This window comes from Hoplias malabaricus, chromosome 11, assembly GCF_029633855.1.
Source record: "Hoplias malabaricus isolate fHopMal1 chromosome 11, fHopMal1.hap1, whole genome shotgun sequence".
Lineage (NCBI taxonomy): Eukaryota > Metazoa > Chordata > Actinopteri > Characiformes > Erythrinidae > Hoplias > Hoplias malabaricus.
Window position 1 is genome coordinate 10,649,767 of NC_089810.1, and position 22,431 is coordinate 10,672,197.

The window sequence follows — 22,431 nt, forward strand, 5'->3', positions numbered from 1 at the left end:
TATGTAGTAATCTGCCCAGTTAATAAAGCAGTCTTACTCAGCTTGTTCTAAATAAAGCAGCATAAAGCCTTTTCCCTAAAGCACATCAATCTAAGAATCTGACATGTATAAATAAAACAGAGCGGAGCTGCAGACCAGTGCAGCAAGGAAAGAAAAAGGTTATCAATAACCGCATAAACATAGTTGTGAAATACTAATGCATGTTCAAAGTAAGTGCTAATGTTGTTGTGTCAACACAGCAGTCAAGTGTACACACATAGAAATGTTCATGTTTTTCTATTAATATTTTGTGTATAACTGCATCAAACAAGAGATGTATTTATAACAACACAGGCACTCAGAGCGTGACTTGACACAAATAGTTCCACGAAGAGACGTTTCAAGTGAAACAGCCCTGTCTAACTTGCTCCTCTTTTGACCCTCACAAAGAGCCATTACACATTATATAGAAGCAGAGGACACAGCTCACTGGTTGAAATATCCACTTATAAGCACATTGTTAAGGCCTGCAGTAACAGAATATTTATCTTATTAAATACACAAATGGGCTATTGGTTTTGATGAAAGTAGCTATGTGTATTTTAGTTATTAACTGCAGATGTTTCTCTTTATGAAATCACTATTCTGTGTTTCATACGTTGTTAACCAACAGCTTTACGTTTACAGCCCTAAAGCAAAGCGGAGAGACTTTGAGAATTTCTCACTGTCAGCAGGTGCAGCAGGTCTTTGTTGGCCTCGAAGGGCGGTTTGCACTTGTGGATGGCCAGCAGGTCACTGATGTTGCTGTAGATATGCTGCAGCTTGCCCAGGTTGATTTTGTCATCCTCCAGGTAGTCTGGCAGAGCCTCATTCAGGGAGATAAGGTCTTTGAGGTGGACGCCCAGGATGGGAACTTTGAATCCAGTACTCTCACTGTAGATGCGTCTGTAGTTAGAATAGTTACTGTAGGAGGACAGCAGCTCGGTCAGCTCACTCAAGCTCTGCAGAGAGGAGACATCCAGCACTAGGAATCATCTCTCAGTACTTTTAAAAAAGGGGGAAAAAATGAAGCCCTAAAAGCCCATGATTTTGAATTGTTTATTTTTTTTATTTGTTTATAAATTTATTTTATATTTGGATACACCATAATGACATGGTTATAACAATAAGGCAACAATAATCTTTGTGAGACCTTCATTTACCGCCTAAAAACAAAGAATATAGAATAATCAAACATCCCTAATAAATAATTCCAGTGAATAAAGAACAGTAAATAGGAAGTACAAATGAATGGCTGACTGACGTGACAATTCTAGTCTGGCTAGGCAGAAGCTCTGTGTGTGTGCGTGTTTGTCTGGGGAGCTCCAGTATTGGGAGATATTATGTATTTTTGTAAGTTACACTAACCTTGGTGATGTCAGAGGAGAGCAGGCTGGCTGTGTCTTTTAGCCTGGAGATAGAGCTATGACAGAGGCCTCCAATCACCGCCATTAATGTGTTGAAGTTTTGCAGAGCTCTCAACTTCTGCTTACACACACATATACACACACACACAGGCACACAGGGCCAGAAAAAAGGGGAAGATGTGAGAAAGACAACAGCTCAGAAGTTACAGTTCCATATTTCTGTCACTCTTCAAGTCACAGTATGTGCATTCATTCTCTGTTTACTCTGTAAGAGTGAAAAATATATCTTTATATATAAAGCATCCAAGAATATAAGACTGTTCAACCCATTTCAAGAAAACTGCAGAGATTTATCTAAAGAAGTGTTTTCTTTTACTAACAGATACCTTTAAGTTCATTGCATTGCAAACACATACAAAGAAATATTAGGTATTTTCTATAGATTTAATTTTCTAAGATTGTGTAAATGTGGGCTATGCTACCAGGCAGCACTGCCCTCTTGTTTCTTGTAAAGTCTGCTCTTGAAATAGTTAGGAAAGTTATGTAAGTGTCCTACCAGGGCATTTCCTAACACAGGAACAAAAGCTGCCAATGACAGAGTTAAATCCTTAGTAACTGCTCATATCACAAGACAGATCAGCTCATTTCCTATATGTGTTCTCAAGTTTGCATGCTAAAGCTGCTGCAGTGACGAAAAAAAAGGCACAGCCAATGCTCAAAGGCACTGAGTTTACACGATGACATCACATCACTTCCTGTACCTCAGGCAACAACACTCAGCACCAATCCACAGGTGTGTGTTGATCTAATGGGCGTTAGCTTCTGAGGTAGAAATGATTCACGACTCATTTCCAAAATATCAGAAATTATTCATTGCAAAAATGATAATATAATCCATGCGTCATTTTCAGAACATCTGACATGACTGTGAAATTAGTCCAGGAAAGAATCTACGGCCTCGGGGCCTTGATGAAATATGTCACAATTTATTCTTCTGGTGTAAACATGTTTGAAAAACCTTTCAACACTTTGTCATAGTTATGTTATAGAACACTGTGGGTATATATGTGTGTTTGTTTCTGTATATTTCCAAGAAAAAAAGCAAACAAGAAAGAAAATGTGTGTGTGTGTGTGTGTGTGTGTGTGTGTGTGTGTAACAATTATAATATATTACATTTATATAGCACTTTTCAAAATCCCAAAGGCACTCACAAGTAAAGATTAATATAGACAATACAGCAGCAGTGTGTGTGTGTGTGTGTGTGTGTGTGTGTGTGTTTGTGTATGTGCGCAGGGGTGATTTACCTGTGCTACTTGTATGAATTTGGTGAAAACCTCGGCTCTCTGCTGTGGAGTGTGTCTGTTGAGAATCATGAGCTGTACCCACTGGGACACTCCATTGCAGAGCATGACTGAGCGCTCCAGAGCTGGGTTATTCCTCACTGATCCATGAACCACATAACTGCGGTAGTCCAGGAACTAACATGGCAAAAACAGACTCACCTTACAATCAGTAAATCAGCTTATATTATACCACACACAGCTCCCGAGTTCATTACCGGCTGAAATGTCACAGTCATTTCCCTACCAGAGGAGACTAACCCAGACCAGGACAATGTTACTTTCAATTTACCCTTGTCTCAGCAAATCTGCTATATAAAGAATCAGTCAAATGTTTGCTCACACCTACTAATAGAAAAGCATGTGTTATTACTTTTACAACTTCAAGAGGAAACAGGGCAACTATTTAATCTGTGTCTATTATTGTATCTTCTACTTCAGATGGTCTGTTTCAAAACGTTTAAGGGGTTTTTAGTCTATACATGTTTACATCTTACTAGTAGCTGAAAACAACTTACATGTTTTTAATGAAAAACTTTATTTAAAATATTTTTAAAAAATCTTTTACATATTTTCAAGCATTTCATAATCATTCCTTATGCCTCTCAATGCCACAACAGTTAACAGAAACATACACCTATCCTAGTGAGTGCAAACTTTTGACTAGTCAGGTATGGTGTGTACACAGACATATTATTATATATCAGTAACTGGATTTAAACGGTGAGTAACTGATGAGAGAGCTGATAATGTTAGATCCATGAAGAAATTCTTGTTTACTGAGTGGCCTGTGGCAGCAGACTGTGTCTGCATGAGATGTGTAAGATGTGAGGTGTGTGAGCGGGTGTGGCAGGTGTTTGAGGTCAGCTGACTCACTGAAATGCTGCAGAAGTTTTTGAACTCCAGATAACTGAGGTGTTCAGCCATCTCATCTGCCTCCATGTGGTCGAAGAGCAGAGATACCTTCCTCTTCTTCACCAACGGTGATGGAGCCTGGGACACGTTCACTTGAGCATTGCTGCTTCCACAAATTAAAGGTAGAAAGACAAATAACATATGAGAACAAAACCAGTGGAAACAACATTGTTATTTAAGTCGGTTGATAACTCCCTCCACATTCATTAAAGCCCCACAGCATAATCCCAGTATACAAAGCTACACTGTGGGTATGGTGTTCTTTTGGTTTATTTGACATTTATTTGTACCATTCTCCTGACACCTAACAACAATGAGATCCCACAGATACGTTATTAGCTCTTTATGGACCATGGCTTTTGCTGTAAGATACATGTCAGGAAAATTCTGCTAGAAGAGCTGAATTAAACATGTGTTTAAACAAAGTCATTTGAATTAACGGCATGTGTGTACTGACTACTATGTTAAATATATTTACAAACACCAGGAATATTAACAGGGGTGTGTAGACTTTTTTTTAGATCACTATACACTATTCAGGGGTTTACAACCACCCCTTATAATTAGTGAATTCAATTATTCACCAGAATTCACCACTACTGCCCCTTGGGCGTACAACTTTCTCTTGCGTGCAGAATCTCCATCTAACACTATCTTTATCTAAGAAATATCCATTAATTAAACACAAAGTCCTCATTATGTAGTACGTAAATAACACCTAAAACAAACATCCTCCACTTGCTGGGGTAGCAAGGAGGTTGCAGGCAATTTACACCCAGTAAGTTGAATTTCTGGTTTTATTGCGAAAATGTATTCACTTTAGGCATCTGCAACATGAACCTAAGCAGAACTGCAAAGTCCATTGAAATAAATTCGCTTTTTGCTCATGAAATTTCACTGACAAACCAATAATTCCTGCCTGGGTTTTATTCTCAAATTATATGTATACATATATATTTTCACAAATACAATAATAATAATAATAATAATAATAATAATAATAATAATAATAATAATAAAACTTATGAGGAAAACGAATGTCAAACTGCTTTATAGCAAAAAATTATTAACTTGACAGAGGTAGAAATGTTAAGTTGAAACATTCTAAAATATTCAATGTACAAATAAGTATTTACATAATATTAATAATAAAATAAACAAACGTGCTTTTAAGTCTTTTACCATTTCAAGAACTGCCAGAACATGTGCATGTGATTCAGAACTCTGAAGCTCATTCCATGTTTCAACACGTACAGCTTTATTTTTGTAGTTAATGCTGGGTGAAGATTTGATCTACTACACCTTCATTATGTTACTGTGATAACAGTCTGGATCTCAGGACACTTGACTCCAGGAATGTGCTAAAATTGCCTACCAATTATATACACTGCAAATAATATACCATGTTCAAAAATGCTAAACTTAGGTCATGCTGAGCGCAGAGAGGGAACTCCCTGTTGGCATTTGACTCATTTAACGTGGGACTGTGAGATCCCAGACCAAAACAACCCGTCACTTCCTTAAGGACTGCATACCCATACACTTACACAGTGCAGGAAATGACCTGTAAAGGCATGTCTTTAACTCACAGATAAGGTGTGTCGATTAAGTGGCAGTGGGAGTCCTTCTCTACTCTAACCAGTGCCCAAAGATCACCCATGACCTCCTCCAGCAGAGGGTCAGTCTCGAACACCAGGGGAAACTGAGCTATCCAGTGCCTGAGAGAAAACAGAGCAAATCTTCATTGTGGGAACACAACAATGTATCTTCAAAACAGTAGCTTAACGTTAAACAGAAGTCAGCATAGCAATGATATATTCTAAATCATTTTGAAGGATTTCTATTTGTCTGTTCATTATGCAAATCTGACACAATGTAAACAACAGCTGTTTTAAATCTTCACTGTAAAAGTTGCCCAAACCTACCAAGTCATTCAAAATGATATCTCTGGACTGACCTGATAAAGTGACAGATTTGTGGCCTTCTCTGTGCCCTCTTATCCACAGGGCAGTCCTTATAGGTGAATCCAAGTTAAGGATGAGTAATTCTTTAGGCTGAAAGCTAAACACCATTGCCAACACACATACGCTTACAAAGATCCTGGGCCAAAACAAGGCTTGGTTGTTATGGGGATTATGGACCATGTGATGATGTTAGTAGCTCTGTCTGAATCCTGAGCTTTTATCTGAAGCCTCTGGGCACGTTTTGCCATTCTAAAATCTTTGCAGCTCTTACACCATATGGTAAATTCAGTGGAGGAATGTCTTGCATTGCAGCAACTAGCTTCATTTACAATGTAGCAGGTGGTTAATAAGCCATATTATGTTAAAAATACATTATTAACGTTTTGGGTTTGATGTAGTACATATGTATTTGACTTAATTTCTCATTCCTTTTTGAATATAATTAATTTATATTATAGTTGTCATTGTAGTGTTATTTATTTATTTGTCTGTTTGTGTGTTTAGCTCGGTTATGTTTACAAATACCTTTGTTGTTATTTCAATACTAACATCTCATTATTCTATTTAATCGAAAACAGGGTCACACTACTTTACCCACCTTTGATAATCACATTACATTATAATCAGTGCACACAATAATCAGATAATTAAGTAACAACATTTGCACAATGTCCTTAACCACTATTTTCTAATCCAGTCATTCACATTACATTACATCTGGTGCAGAATAATAAAGTGAGTGGAGGATATAGAGAAAGCAGCTTATGGGCGAAGACATGTGATGGAACAATCCAGTTGTGCATCATCAGGGTCATACTGACCATCTGAGTCCCTCTGATCAACTTCCCTTCGGAGTCTGAAAACACAGACACAGAAAAATATAGAGAAAATACAATTACCTGGGTTTACAAATGAATGGAAAAAGAGACAGAGACAGACAGCAAGACAGTGAGAAAAAGAAACTGAAATATACAGAGAGCGAGAGCATCTGTGAAAGAGCGATGTAGATGTGTGTGAGAGAGAGAGAGAGAGAGAGAGAGAGAGAGAGAGAGAGAGAGAGAGACAGAGACAGACAGAGAGAGAGAGAGAGAGAGAGAGAGAGAGAGAGAGAGAGAGAAGGCCACACAAACACAAGCAGGCTTTGTGTCATTAAAAGGACAAATAAACTCCCAGGGCCTGAAAAGCAGTAAACAAAAAGAGTTTTCTCTCTTTCTTTTGTTTCTTCTTTTCTTTCTTTCTTTCTTTCTTTCTCAAACACACACACACACACACACACACACACACACACACACACACACTACATTCCTCCATCTCATCCATCCTTTCTATAAGCTTACATAATCTGGCTGGCATAAGACAGACCCACAAGCTAATGGTGCGGAGGAGGCCAGAGACAGGGTCTGAACACAAAATTAGGCAAGAAAATTTCTAACACAACAACAACAACAACAACACACACACAAACACACACACACACACACACACACACACACACACTTCTTTCATTTTCTCTCTGTCACAGTACCTAAATACCCACAATGGAACAAAAGTTCACAGACAAGTGTCCAACAGTCAACACTGCTTATAATTCATGAATTCAGTTTCTTTAGGGTGCACTTCAATTGTGCTAACAGAATTTGCATGATCCTAATAGAAAAGCTTTAAACAAAATGATGACATGAACCTAAGTTCATCATGACCAATGCTAATTGTCAAAGGGGCAACAGACTCTTTGGTAGGAGGGTCTACCCAGTCAGAAGTTACTACTAAGCATTGTGGGTGAGGAAATACACATGCTTGCTACTAGATGAATATGAACCGTGTCATGGCGACTTTTTAAGCTGAAGCAAACACACAATTGCTTGATGCACTTGCAGAACTCTAACTCACTACTGTTGTGATGCTAGCTAACAGATGTAGCATCATGCTAAGTGACTGGGAGAGATGGAAGGCCATTTTGTCCACACAAACTAACCAATTGTGCTCATTTAAAATGAGCTGAGGCGTCAATAAAGATCAAACGCTCAATTTTAAACCGGCCAAGACTTAGTTGTAACACCCTGTGTCCCAAAATATGAATTTAATACCATATAATACATAATTATATCACATTTTTTTTAAAAAACCTGGCATTCATAATGTTTCTCTATGTGATAGCTACCCCACACTAACTAGTCTGAATGTTCTGGATAAAACACTCTTCAAGAGAGAGAGAGAGAGAGAGAGAGAGAGAGAAAGTGAGAGAAAGAAAAGGTTACACTGCGTGTGTCAGACAGACCGAAGCAGTGTAGGCAGCGCTGGATGAGCTCGTCCAGACTGGCCGAACGAGTGACGGATGGAGCGGAGGGACTCTGCAGTGCCCAGCTGATCTCCTGAGGACTTGGACAGGTCATTCTCCTTTGAACTGCCCGTCTATTCTTCATCATACTGCCCCCTTCTTGACGAGACTTTCTACTGAGAGAGAGGGAGAGAGAAAAAGACAAAATATTACATCTTTCTCAAAGGATTTAAAGGAGAAAATCTTAGTCACTAAGTCAGAAAAATATTCAGAGATTAAATAGCGGTAATGAAAAAAGCTGATGGACATTCAGGTTTAACATACTTATCATTGTCATCTGACAAACAGATAAAAGGTATCCATAGCAACCAACATTTAAAATAAAACTGCAGTGCTACTTCACAAAATATCTCTTAGAAATGGAATAAACATTAAAAAGGAAAAAAAAGAGATGATCATCATTCGCTGACAGTGTTCTTATGCATTACAAATCTGCACTATGTATTTGTCTCAAAATGTGACTGAAATTGACTTGTTTCTGTGGTTTCAGATCCTGCATTAAACACTGTATCTATGAAAGCTAATGAAGGTACATGGAAGGTATTTATTTACCTAAAACTGTAGAACCATCTGTCTTAAATTTGTCCTATATCATTGCCTGTTTTATAGATGCAGTTTGTCCTACAGTGTCAGAAACCACGCAATGTGGTTTGAGGTGAGTATTGTAATGATTCAGACATTCAGTTTGAACAACCTCACAGCTAACCTTGCTGCAATACAGCAAAAAATTTCCATTACTAGGTAGCAACAATAGCTACACAGCTCCAATCGAAAACTAAAGAAGCGTCACAAGCTTCAGATAGGTTGTGACTAATATCTCAGTTGCATGAGTGTTATCAGTAAATGTGAGCGCAGTGTGACACTTTGAAACCTCAAATAAAGCTCTCTTTTTGTCCTTCCAGCACAGTGTCAGTTCAATTACAGCCCTTATTTTTTTCTTGATTTTCTTTCCACTTGAAACCAAATATAAATGTTGAAATTTATTGCCCAAAACATTCTTGTTTATGACTCCCTCTATTCTCTTAAATTTCAGAGTAGAAATAGCATCAGACAAAAAGCAGACACTTTTGACTAGTTACTCAGAACAGTTGTTATTCCCAGTATCAAAGCTGAGCAAGTCTGTAGCATAGAACAGAAATAATAAGGTTGTAGGACAGTATTATCTTAGTAAATCTGAGCCCATGTGTGAGACTTTGCACTAAAATTCAAGCGGAGACATGTAAGATTCCAGGGCTCTTTTTCTCAGGAGGGTCTCGTAACCCTACAGAAATATGTTTTTTTTTCCTATGGGAGCAAACTTCACCCAGAAGGAAATTTTATTTCCCACAATGTACTTGTTAATTGCTCAGAAACCTTAAGAGTGAGTAACAGTACAAATAAGGAGACACAAGACACTTCTGACCTAAGACCTATCAAGAGCATCAAAGACAGTTCCTGTCTTTAGTTCAGGTGCAGAACTACACACAGTTTTTTTTTCCTGCAAATCTGAGCCCAGTGTGAGATCTTACTGACATCGAAATCAAAAGGAAATCAAAAGGAAACACCTACATGCTTTTTTTTCACAGGAAAGATATCAGAGCAACAGAAGATGGTAACACTTGCTACATTTAAGAACATAATAAGGTCTCATTCATACTGAAATGTACATATGGACAGAAAACAAGCACACCTCGGCTACCTTTGGGATGAGTGGAAAATAGGCATTTATTTATTCATGTGATGAACTATTACTACTGAGTCAGGGGTTTGGGGACAGAAAGATGTATAAAGCACATGGCACATATGTTAGTGTGCATGTGATGTTTGAGTTAAGGCAGAGGGCTAAAAAACCTGATTGCACAAATGGAACATTACAGACCTCATCTATCAGATAATTGTGGGTTGGCTTTCTGATCTCTGCTCTGAGCTCTCAGTGAGGTCATGTGTGTATGTGTGCACGTATGACAGACAGCGTGAGAAAGAGAGAGCATAAGAGAGAAAGAGAGATAGGTAGTGGTAGAAAGAGAAAAGAGAATGAGGTAGAGAGGGAAAAGAGAAAAAGTAAGAAAGAGAAATGTGGAAAGCAAAGAAAAAGAAAATAGTGAGGAAAGTCAAACTCTTAAATGGGTACAGTGTGTGTGTGTGTGTGTGTGTGACGAAAAGAGAGAGAGAGAGAGAGAAAGAGAGAGAACAATAGAGAGCGCATAGAGAATGTATTGCAGGACATTGCAATTATGAGAGCGAGGAATTGAATGTGGCCCTCATTTGAACTCTGAAGTTAAAGGCTTTGTGTCCAAAATGTTTCATGTACTTCTCCATTTTATTCACTAAGATAACTAAAGACAAGTGAAAGGTATCTGATAAGGAGAAGGACTGAGTTACATAAGCTATCCATTCAGATGAGCAAATGCTACTGCTAACACTGAAGCTAACATTAAAGGCAGAGAGAGCAAAGGTAAAGTCTGAGCCATTTTTAAATGCTTTAGATACACAAAAGATGTGATGACAAGCATGAATGTTCATTTTAACACAGAGTTCTATTAATGACAAATGTAGAGTCTGTTTTTTTTTCAAACTATTTTCCAAACTATTCATCCATTCGTTGTCTGTAACCGCTTATCCAGTTCAGGGTCACGGTGGGTGCAGAGCCTACCCAGAATGACAGGGAGGAACAAGAAGGAAAAAACCCTGGAAAGGGCACCAATCCTTCATAGGGTGACACACACTTACACCTATGGACACTTTTGAGTCGCCAATCCACCTACCAGCATGTTTTTGGACTGTGGGAGGAAACCGGAGCACACGGAGGAAACCCACGCAGACACAGGGAGAACACACCACACTCCTCACAGACAGTTACCCAGAGGAAACCCACGCAGACACAGGGAGAACACACCAAACGCCTCACAGACAGTCACCCGGAGCGGGACTTGAACCCACAACCTCTAGGACCCTGGAGCTGTGTGACTGTGACAATACCTGCTGTGCCCCCATGCTGCCCAGTTTCCAAACAATCCCTCAGCTAACTGATAAAGTCAGCAAATATATATTATAATATATTGGGCTGGTTTCCCAGACCGGGAATTTAAGCTTAGTCCTGGAGTCTAGACTATATTCTCCTTTCAGTGGAAAATCACAATACAAAATGCTGTGTAGTTCAGGACTAGGCTTAATCCTTGTCTGGAAAACCACCCCATAATGTCTTTTATACATTAGCAGAAACAGTGAAACCTGTTATGTTCTGACCCTGTCTTGCTTCCACATTCCACATGCTTCCCTGTCTGTGTTTTTGTTTCAGTTTCTGTCTACTCCTGTCTACTTCTAGCCATTTGCTTCACCTATGGCAGTTACCAGTTGCTCTCAGGTGTTCCTTGTCTATTTCCGCTTGTTTAAAAGCTCTGTGCTTTAGTGTCTTACACAGTCTGACATTTTGTATGTTCTCTGTATGATCTGTGAGAGCTATGGTGGGGTTCTGTGTTGTGTTTTTATCTTAACATTAAAGTTATACTTCCTGTTTTCTAGTTAGTTTAAATTTTAAAGCTGAAGTGTTCTGTTTCCTAGGTATTGTTTATTCTTCTGATATTTCTCTTGGTTGTTCTGATCTGTTTATAATAAACCACCCTCACACATGTATCCAACCTCCTTGCCTGCTTAGTGTGACATAATATCAGATGCATTTGAGGATACAGCGAGGCGGTTCAATCAACCTCAGGAGATCTACTCTATAGCAGCCAAAATTATAACAGGGGTCTTAGGGGTCTGGCTTCCAGTAAGGCCAATCCAACACCTGCTCCCAGTGAGGCTGCTCCAGCACCAACTCCTTGAATACATACATTTGTGATGGTCCCTGTCCTGATTCCAATCACACTCTGTGTTTACGTCTCTGTTAAATGTTCTGGTCCTTGTCTCAGACCCTATAGCTACCCAGTCTACCACGCAATCCCCTGTTCTGTGTCCAGTATATCGTCCAGCCTGATTTCCAGTTTCCTGTTCAGTCTCCTGGCATCCGCTCTAGTCATGTTCTCAAGGCAGATTTGTTTCTAGACCTCAGGAGTGACATCAAAGGTAGAAAGCTCTGTCATACTCTGTCCATGTCTCACTTTATTTCCATTCAACATTAAGAATTTGGTTTCTGTTTCCTCCTGTATCCCTCACAGGTTCCACCCTAGTCATTGCTCCACCTGGGAGCTTTAATAAGCCAGGGTTACCGGGTTACTTTCCTCCCTGTGTTAGTCCCTTCCTGAGTCTGACATTTTGTATGACCTGAGTATGTTCCAGGAGAGTTAACATGCCCTTCAGTGTTCAGTTTCTATCGTTGTGTTTGCATGTTTTTGCACAATTAAGGCTTTTTAATGTTTTTTATGTAAGGCTTTTTTTATATTTTAGTTTTAATTAAGAAAATAAAAAGGGAAATGACTCAACAGAATTGAAAAATCTAAACGAAATCGCAAAGTTATACCACGTAAGGCTTCTGTCAAGTAAAGTCAAATCTGATTCCTCCACTTCTCATTTTTTAACCAGTTTTTTAAACTGAATCCACACCGTTGTGATCAGAACAGCTCCAGAAACATAGATCAATGGATAAACTCAGGATTAAACAGTTTTGCACATGATTTATCAACTTTTAACTGATGATACAGAAGTGATATAAGATAAATATGTAAATTATTCCATGTTCTGTCTGTCTAAGGCATAGGCCAAAGAATGTACAGGTGCATCTCAATAAATTAGAATATCTTCAAAATGTTCATTTATCACTGTTAATCAGTAATTAAATTCTAAAAGTGAATCTCATATATTATATAGATGCATTTCAAACATAGTGATTTATTGCATGTTTTTATTTCTTTTAATGTTGATGATTATGACTTATAGCCAATGAAAACCCAAAAGTCATTATCTCAGAAAATTAAAATAGTCAACAAAAAAAACCTGCAAAGGTTTCCTCAGCCTTTAAAATGGTTCCTTAGTCTGGTTCACTAGACAACACAGTCATGGGAGAAGACTGCTGACTCGACAGATGTCCAGAAGGCAGTCATTGACACCCTCCTACTGTATCCAAACATATTAATGGAAAGTTGAGTGGAAGGGAAAAGTGTGGTAGAAAGAGATGCAAAAGCAACAGGGAAAACCACAGCCATGAAAGGATTGTCAAGAAAAGGCTATTCAAAATTTGGGTGAGATTCACAGAGTGGACTGCTGCTGGAGTCAGTGCTTCAAGAGCCACCACACACAGACACATCCAAGACATGGCCCAAAAATGTCGCATTCCTTTTGTCAAGCCACTCATGACCCAGAGACGCTGCCAGAAGCATCTTCCCTGGGCCAATGAGAAAGAGGACGGGACTGTTGCTTAGTGGTCCAAAGTCTTGTTTTCAGATTAAAGTAAATTTGGCATTTCATTTGAAAACCAAGGTCCCAGAGTCTGGAGGATGAGTGGAGAGGCACATAATCCAAGCTGCTTGAGGTCTAGTGTGAAGTTTCCACAATCAGTGAAGGTTTGGGGAGCCATGTCATCTGCTGGTGTTGGTCCACTGTGTTATATCAAATCCAAAGTCAGCATAGCTGTCTACCAGGAAATATTAGAGCACTTCATGCTTCCCTCTGCTGACAACCTTTATGGAGATGCGGATTACATTTTCCAGCAGGATTTGGCACCTGTCCACACTGCCAAAAGTACCAATACTTGGTTTACTATATACCTTTTATTGTATTCTAATTTTCTGAGATAATGACTTTTGGGTTTTCACTAGTTGTAAGCTATAATCAGAAACATTAAAAGAAATAAACACTTAAAATAGATCGCTTTGTTTGTAATGAATCGATAAAATACATGAGTTTCACTTTTTGAACTCATCATCATCATCATTTTCCGCTTTTCCATTTCAGGGTCGCGGTGACTTTTTGAACTGAATTACTGCAATAAATTAACTTTTTCTTCATATTCTAATTGAATGGGAAGCACTTGTACTTGCAAACAAGTCTTAGGCAATTCCAAAAATTTCAAGACTCAGAAACATTGGCAAAGATGCAACCTTAACACTTTGAAGTCAAAGAATCCTCCTCATCACTAAACAGTGATGCTTTTTATTTATTTATTATTATTATTATTATTTTTTTGCAGGATGTCTTTGAATAATAATTTTAGGTTTTTCACAGCAACATATGTGAACATGGCACACGATTATTGGAAAGTATATGTTTTTCTTTTTAAGATACAAATAGAGTTGAAACAAGCCATTTTCACATCAAAATCTCACATTCCTAAAAGACAAAACTCATTCTTTACCTTGGCCATGCAACATAATAGCAGTTATTGCTGTGGAAGGTAGTCCTCTGCATATAACGTGTAAAATAATTTCAGCATGTGGTTTAAAGTCATCCTGCTGACCAACACCTCTGCTAAAATCAGAGCAGGCAGAAATGGCCTCAGAAAAATTAAAGCATGGTATGAAAGCATGCTCAGCAGGACAAAATCAGATGAGTTTAGCTTTTTAATTTTCAACTTTAAATGTGATCTTTCACATTTTTTTTATCTTCAGGAAAGAAATAAAAACAAAACCATCCACACTTTGATGAGTGCACTAGGTTTTCTTCAACTTAATTCCAATTACCATTCTTACTGCAGATATGGCAGAGGTTTTCCTTCATTTAAATCAATAAATGATTGTTTGGAAAAAATAGTGAATGACTGTGAGGTGTGTGAACCATTCTTTAATGTCTATTAATTTATATTTACGTTTATGGCATTTGGCAGATGCTTATTCAGCACACCGTGCAATTTTAGCCATGTAGCCGAGGGGTTAGGAGTCTTGCCCGAGGATGCTTTAACTTTAGTGTGCTTGAGTCAGGAATCAAACATTGGGTGCAATGGAGATAGCAGTGTTATCCACTAAGCTGTACAACCAGCTGGTTAATGTTGATAAAACACACACATAAATGTAGGAATTTGATCGAATGAGATATGAGATTAATGAGATATTTGTGAGTGTTAAGTAAATCAGTAACATTTTACAGTAGGGTAAAAGTTAATGAACAGTACTTAAGACAGTATTAAGTAAAGAAGACAGTAATTAGCATTACTAAATGATTACGTAACATCACCGTTGATCATTACGCAAGATAGAAACAAAAAATAGCATTATTTATTGATTTTATAAAATCCTATAAAGAATGCTAGTTAATGCTAGTTCTTGTTTATTGTCATTACTTAAGGATTAACTGTGACATCACCTAACCATTTAATAATGCTTATTACTGTCTTAAGTATCATGAAGTAATGTACCCCTATTGTAAAATGTTGCCTATAAATCTTGTCCAAATTAACATGTGCCACAAAGAAATTTTGTGGGCAGAGCATGGGAAGATAAAGTCGACTTAACTGAACAGGAGTGAAACAGGCTAGGTGTTTAAGGCGTAATCTGTAAACGTGTGTGTGCATGTTCCAGAGAGTGTACCGGTATAGCATGTGTGTTGATGTTTATGGGCTGGGGAGGGTCTCGTGTTTGATTGTATCCTCTGTTTTGGCCACAGCACCGCTCTGTTTGTTGTTGCTGTTCATGTCCCATTACCTGCCTGATGTCTGCACAGCACACAGTTCACTTCTCTGTTTAACGCTTGTTAGAAATGAATGTCACAGGACAATGCTACCAATGTCACAGGAAAAAGAACCAGCAGATTCTCTCTCTCTCTCTCTCTCTCTCTCTCTCTCTCTCTCTCTCACGTCATTCAAGAGAGTTTTATTGGAATGGTCTTCAGATCTTTGGAAATAAGGTTTTTCAATTTAGTTTTTCCAGAGAAGTACCAAGTTGCTCTGAAACTATAACAGTAAAACACGTTGAAACCTGTGTTTATTCAGACTGATAAATCTGCTCTGAAAGTCTGAGCAGTGTGTGTGCGTGCGTGTGTGTGTGTGAACATGGCCAAAGTGATGACATGAACAGGAAACACTTGCTGTGTCTTCAGAGAAGTGGTGACAAGTTCTTAGAATGACCAACCCTTCTCTCTCAGTCTCTGTCTCTCTCTCTCACTCTGTCTGCCTCTCTCTCTGTCTATGCTGTCCAGTAGAACGTATGCATTTTCAATTCTCCTGTACTCACAGTTTAGACCAAAGCACTCTCACATCCCAAAAGTTGAGCTGAAGCATTGGAACAGGTATGATCTGGAGTAATTAAGTACAATCCAATTATTTGGCATGAGTCGCATTGATTTTATGATTCAGAACGAATCATCCAGCGGCAGTACCTGACCTAAACAATGTTCTTATAACTGGTTTAAGCCTTCCAAAAAAAAAATAAATAAATAAATAAAATAGATGCTGCTCCTCCAGCAATATAGGGACAAACACCCACTATTGAAAACCATCATATTAGAAAAAAAGCCAGGTCACCTGGTGTCCACAATTTTGCTCACTCTCTCTCTTTCATATATGTATGTGTGTGTGTGTGTGTGTGTGTACAAAATACAGGGCATACACTATACTCTCACTCTCCATCTTTCTCTACATCCCACTCCCTTTCTCCATCTCCCTGTATTTTAATCTCTCCCACCAGACCCCCCCCCCCCCCCACACACACACACACACTCCACTACTCTGTCCCTCTCTCTCTCACCTGTTCTCCTTGTCTCCTTCTCTATCAGCAAATGAATGAATTGAATGATATGCAAATACTCTCTCACATCTCTCTGTCCCTTATTTGCATCAACATACTGCATTGCATAAAACACAGCTCACATTAGAGGAGGTAAAGTCAGAGAAAAAGGAAAGCTGAAAATGTAAATGTGTTAGTAAATATGCTCATGCAAATGTAAATGCTGTAGGATTATTCAGTATCTCTTTCACAGTGTAAGTTATGGATGGGTATGAACAGGGAATGCCATTACTTTTTGAGACTGGATGTGTGTGTCTGTGTCTCTGCATGTGTTTGTATCTATGGGTGTGCGGTGCATTGCTCTGCAAAAGAAAAAACGATGTCTTGTCGAGTGAAGTCAGTTTACATCTCATCAATAACCCTAATATTGGTCAATTTGATTTGTCTAGTTTTTGTTCAATCTTCTTAATGTGTTGTAAGTAGTCATTTAAAATCATTTGGAGTCATGCAATGAGCTTAATTATCTGACACTATATTGTAGTTTATATATATTTCAGTATCAATTATGGAAATGATTTACTTATTGGAGTATGTTTGTGTTCCTGGTTTAAACAGGAGCTATTCGTTCTCACTCACTTTCTCTTCCTCTCCTCCGGCACCCCTGCTCTATTCAGGTCATTCAGAAAACAACTTCTCCATTTTCTTTGGAAATCCCCCCTCCGTTCCCCTTCCCCTCACTGCCACAGTAGCCAGTATTTTACTCCCAGTTCCTGGCTCCTTCTCCAGTTAGATCCCCCATTGACCCTCCTCTTCCTTTACACAAATACACACACACACACACACACACACACACACAATATTTTGTATTCCTTTCTTTGAAGGAAAATTTCAATCCTAACGTTGAAGGGGAATTCCACAGAACTTTTAAATTGCTGCATTATTCAATAGTTAAGATGTAAACAAACTCATTTGCATTGAGTTATTTGTTGTAAAAATGCTCTGTTCTAAAGAGGAGGGAAAACTAAATTCATGATACTAGTGATAGGAATGTGACATCTGAGTTTAGACCTATTGTATAAAAAGTTTAAGCATTTTTCTTGTTGCCTGAAACATTAATTCACCCTCGTATTGGACATGTCCAGGGTCAGGGTGCGTAAATTAAAAAGGCCGTGTTTGTGTTGTATACATTGTGACCACTGGTTCCTGTCAGCACAGAAGTGAGGAAATTAACATTGGTAAATGCCTTAAATACAAGGAACCACTTCATATCAAACAACTCTCAGTTTTGCAGAATCAGTTTTGCTAAATCCTAACAAAAACTGCAATTTCATTTGAATTATCCATTAAGTTTAGGAAGGTTTAAGTTTAAGTCTAAACCTCAGCATGACTTCTTTTGGATCATACATTTTCATGGTTGATTTGTTATGAAACAGGTTTTCCTGTATCATAGAGACCAGCTAGAAGTCCCCACCATGCCAAAACGTCCATGCTTTCTCTCACTGTGGGAACATTGGGTCCCTACATAGAATTAAATACATGGCCACACAAATGCACAAACAGAAGAGACATGCAAATTCCTGTCTTTCTCTTGTTAATTGATTAATTGATGCCAGAATTGTTTGACTGCCTTGTTTTTGCCCCGGAACACTCAGTCCCGTCACACATAACCCATTTTGTGTTTCATATGTAAATATTCTAATATTGTGAATTGTTTTGTGTGTGTGATTTACTCTGAAATGCCAGCAGCTGTGTATATCATGTGGATATTAGTATGAATGGATCTGTAGAACTGACCATTCACTGGTAACTATTTAAGTTTCTCATACAGTGATTTGTCATGACTGATGATACCCAACAAGCAAAACTTTTAGGGACCTCCAAAACAGTCTGCTTACAGCAACAACGATGACCCTCAGCAACACTACAAATACCAGGATTAAGCGCAGCAACCTTGTTATTAAAACTGGACAAACTGGAATATCAAAATGTTTGTTTATGTACGAAAAAGGACCCAAAGCACAGGAAAGCAAGAAGCAGAGAAGTCTTATCTGTGAAAAAAAGGTCTAAACATAGGACACAGCCAATGTGTGAACACCCTCTGCTCACATACCCATGAAAGTTCTAGTCCTGAATGAGGAATCCTAGGAAAAATCTTTTTATGGTAATCATGTGGCATTAAACAATAAAAGGGTTCTCCACACTCACATTTCATTTAGATCATTCTTTTAAAGTATCACCCATTCAAAGGTTCTTTTAAATGTGAGAAAAGCAGTCTATATACTATAATATTTCAATGTTATTAGTTTAAAACAAATACCACATCATAAAAAACACTATATCAAACTGAACTTGATTATATAATCAAAATTATTGATTTTAAAATATATATCGAAATTTCAGTGTTCTTTTAATGATAAATGTTTGTAAACCTATAACACTGCAATATTTTATAAAATATAGACTTCTCACCAATAAAAGAGCCTTTTAATAGATGATACTTTAAAAGAATTATCTACCTGAAGTTCCCATCTCCTAAATGCATTCCAATCTCCTGCTCTCAGTGATGTCACTTTTAGGAATAGTATTATTGTGTGTTATACACAGTATTTAAATATTACATCACGTCATTATGTATTTCCCTAGTCATCGACTCTAAAGACATTTTCACTTAATGCTTCTTTACAGAAGAAAATAAAAAGCAATAAGATTCCTCAGAGTCCTTCCACTATCTCTGGATAAATGTATTACAAAGTGTAAGAATACATGTGTTTAAACTATTGGATGACAACAAAGTTCTGCTAAGGCTGTAAATGAGGGACATTTTTAAATGAATGAAAATGTTCTTTTAACAAAATATAAGGAAAAAAGGTTTCTTTTGAAAGAATGATTCCATAAGTTCGTTAAGTTCATAAATGTGTCATTAGAAGTCAATGTGAACAGCTGAACAGAATATTTGCATGGGGCTAGGGCTTTACGTTTGATATTGGAACCCTACTTGATGGTATTCATCACTAACGTCTGGTACTGATGTTGGGTGATTTGCTCTGGAATGCAAACTCCAGTCCCAGAAGTCTGGGCTCCATCATTCTGGAGAATGCTGTGGAAACCTAGGGAGGTTTACAATCCTCTACCTGACACATGGCATTGAGCTCATATGTTTCACATGTCATACTTAGTTTATGAATAATATACAAACTGTTAACATTGATGTAGCATAATTCTAATGATGTATTTACAAGAGGTATATACTCATTTCTAGATATAACTCTAAATGTTGCACCCAGTGTGACAGTTCTTCTTAAAAGCTGCTGTCAGCCTTGTCTCTGGGGCTGAAGCTGATGCTATCAGCTCATAGCAGCACTGCTGCCTGTCATTTCCCAGCAATCAGATATCACCTCAGAGATCAGCATAAATAAGACACAAGACCCACAAACCTCATCTCATAACTAACTATTATTATTAATTGCCTCGCTCCCCTCTCCCACTGCTCCCTAGGTGGAATTTCTAAGAAAATTAGTTGGGCCCCTGAAACAAATGTACATCACTCACTGGCAGAAGGATGTGCTGGTGGTGTTCCGCTCGAGAGTAGAATGTGTGCGACTTGAGATGTAGCGAGAGGCTTTTTTCCTTGCTTTGTGAAGGTCCTCACGAAATGACATTTTGTCTGTATCACCTCTCTCACTCTCTTTTGCCCTCTTTAGGTCGTTCTTTCCTCCACAGCCGACGACAGCAGCAAAAAATATTAAGGTCAGAAAGAGCGACGAGAAATCCCCTCAATGAGATCAAAAGACAGTAAAGCTGATGATTCAAATCATAAAAAAGAACCTTAACACGTGTCCTCCATGCCAATAAAAAGTACAACACTCTCCCAAAACAACAGTCCAGAGCTTTTTCAAAGCGTTTAACTCTTGTGATTCGTGTCTCATTACCAGTCTAAAAAGCCTTCTGCTATGCTGCCTTGCGTGCAGGCAATTGAAACCCAAGCAGAAAATTCTAAAGAACATGAAGGGAAACCACAGCCTTGTCAGGTAACCACAATTATCGTGCGTCATTTTTTTCTTTCGTTTTTTTATGCATTGCTCTGCACTGACAAATTCGCACAAGCCCTAACGGACATCATGAACACGCGGAAACATGTGCTTGTTGTACGCAGTTATAGACAATCTCTCTTAAAGCTAGTATGATTGTAAGAGCAGTGTCATCAGTGCTGGTGTAGGTGTCATGCAGAGGTTTTGGTGCCCTTGGTCTGAACGACATTTTGTACAAGTCAAATTCAATCCATGTCCTTCAATATTTGCTGGCTTTTACATGTTGTGGAGTAAAGAAAAATGTCTCTTGTGGAAAAGTTATGGCAAAGTTTACTACTCTTTCCAATATGCTAAAGAGAATAACCAACAGAATAAATGGCATGTATAAGTTCACAGCAGACTATGTATACAGAGATACAGAGATACAGAGATGCCCAATTTCATATATTTACAAGAGTGCATTATGAAGTCCCTTATGACAATGTTTGTACCTCTTAGTCTCTTTCCGCATCATGGTGTAAGCCCGGTCCTCTTTCTGACTCCCTCCGCTGACCCGTTGGATCCGTAGGGGCATCTGTGAGGAAGTCCTGTAGCCCTACTTTCCCATAGGTGCTCCACTGGCTGGAGGAGTTTAGGTGTAGAGCGGGTATCTAACAGTACTCTATGCCTCACAAAAGAGGCGCCCAGAGCAGAGGCAGCCTCTCTCTCTCTCTGCCTGAGAGGATCTGCTGTGTTAGCTGCCAAAAACAGCCTAGAAGAGTGCTGTAGAGCGACAGCTGAGCCTCTCTCTTTTTCTCTCTCTCAGTCACACACACACACACACACACACACACACACACACACACACACACACACACACACACACGCTCTCTTTCTCTCTCACTCTCTCCCTCGCTCTGTGTTTCTCACTCTACCACCACACCTCCACCTGATTGAGTAAACAAGCAGCGCAAAAACAAACCTAACCACCACGAGAAGAGACCAAGAAACAGAAGAAGAACTCCCACTCAAAAAAAGTGACCGGCTACAAAAAGTGAAAAAAAGTAAATGCCAAAAGTGTTTGGAAGGGAAGCGTCAGAGCTAAAAGCAGTCAAGACAAACAAGTCCCTATTAGAAACAGAGACACTGGCTCTGAGAGATAGGGGAACTGTCATTTGTGTGTGTGTGTGTGTGTGTGTGTGTTTGTGTGTGTGAGTGTGTGTGGTAGGGTGTTTGTGTGTATGTGTGTGAAAAAGGGAGGGCATGACTATGACAGACAAAGGGAGCGGACGAGAGAGCGGGCTGTTGTGAAATGCAGCGTGAGAGTGAGCAATACAAATTAAACATCATTGAAAAACACAATCAGAAGTGCATTACAAGGGCGAGAGACACTTGTTCACGTTTACAGTCCCAATACAGACATGGGTTCAACTGTTTGCTGATCACTTGTACAATTGTATACATTTATTTTCAGGATCAGGATTAGTTCTGCACAGAGGTCTATCAAGAGAGGAGTGTCAACGCACAATTCACCTTAACAAATGTGGTGCAGCAGGTAGGTGTCGCAAACACACAACTCCAGGGACCTGGAGGTTGTGGGTTCGAGTCCCGCTCCAGGTGACTGTCTGTGAGGAGTGTGGTGTGTTCTCCCTGTATCTGTGTGGGTTTCCTCCGGGTGACTGTCTGTGAGGAGTGTGGTGTGTTCTCCCTGTGTCTGCGTGGGTTTTCTCCGGGTGACTGTCTGTGAGTAGTGTGGTGTGTTCTCCCTGTGTCTGCGTGGGTTTCCACCAGGTGACTGTTTGTGAGGAGTGTGGTGTGTTCTCCCTGTGTCTGCGTGGGTTTCCTCCAGGTGACTGATAGTCTGTGAGGAGTGTGGTGTGTTCTCCCTGTGTCCGCGTGGGTTTCCTCCGG

At 38.9% G+C, this 22,431-nt stretch overlaps 1 protein-coding gene across 5 annotated transcripts in view; it reads right to left on the minus strand.

The window, feature by feature from the left end:
• rasgrp4 (RAS guanyl releasing protein 4) overlaps positions 1 to 21,329 on the minus strand; it is a 34,235-nt gene extending 12,906 nt beyond the window's left edge. The window contains exons 1-9 of one of the 5 annotated variants that reach the window (XM_066684744.1): positions 21,033 to 21,329; positions 7,884 to 8,056; positions 6,356 to 6,461; positions 5,599 to 5,661; positions 5,231 to 5,359; positions 3,603 to 3,744; positions 2,691 to 2,864; positions 1,387 to 1,503; positions 705 to 980 (exon numbers count right to left, since the gene is read on the minus strand). In XM_066684744.1, the coding sequence (XP_066540841.1) occupies positions 705 to 980; positions 1,387 to 1,503; positions 2,691 to 2,864; positions 3,603 to 3,744; positions 5,231 to 5,359; positions 5,599 to 5,661; positions 6,356 to 6,461; positions 7,884 to 8,056; positions 21,033 to 21,115 (1,263 nt within the window). In that variant the 5' untranslated portion in view covers positions 21,116 to 21,329. Of the gene's footprint in view, positions 1 to 704; positions 981 to 1,386; positions 1,504 to 2,690; positions 2,865 to 3,602; positions 3,745 to 5,230; positions 5,360 to 5,598; positions 5,662 to 6,355; positions 6,462 to 7,883; positions 8,060 to 20,062; positions 20,416 to 21,032 lie in introns of those variants that run through there. The other 4 variants (XM_066684743.1, XM_066684741.1, XM_066684740.1 and 1 more) reach the window with 4 other exon arrangements.
• Between the last annotated feature and the right edge of the window lie 1,102 nt (positions 21,330 to 22,431).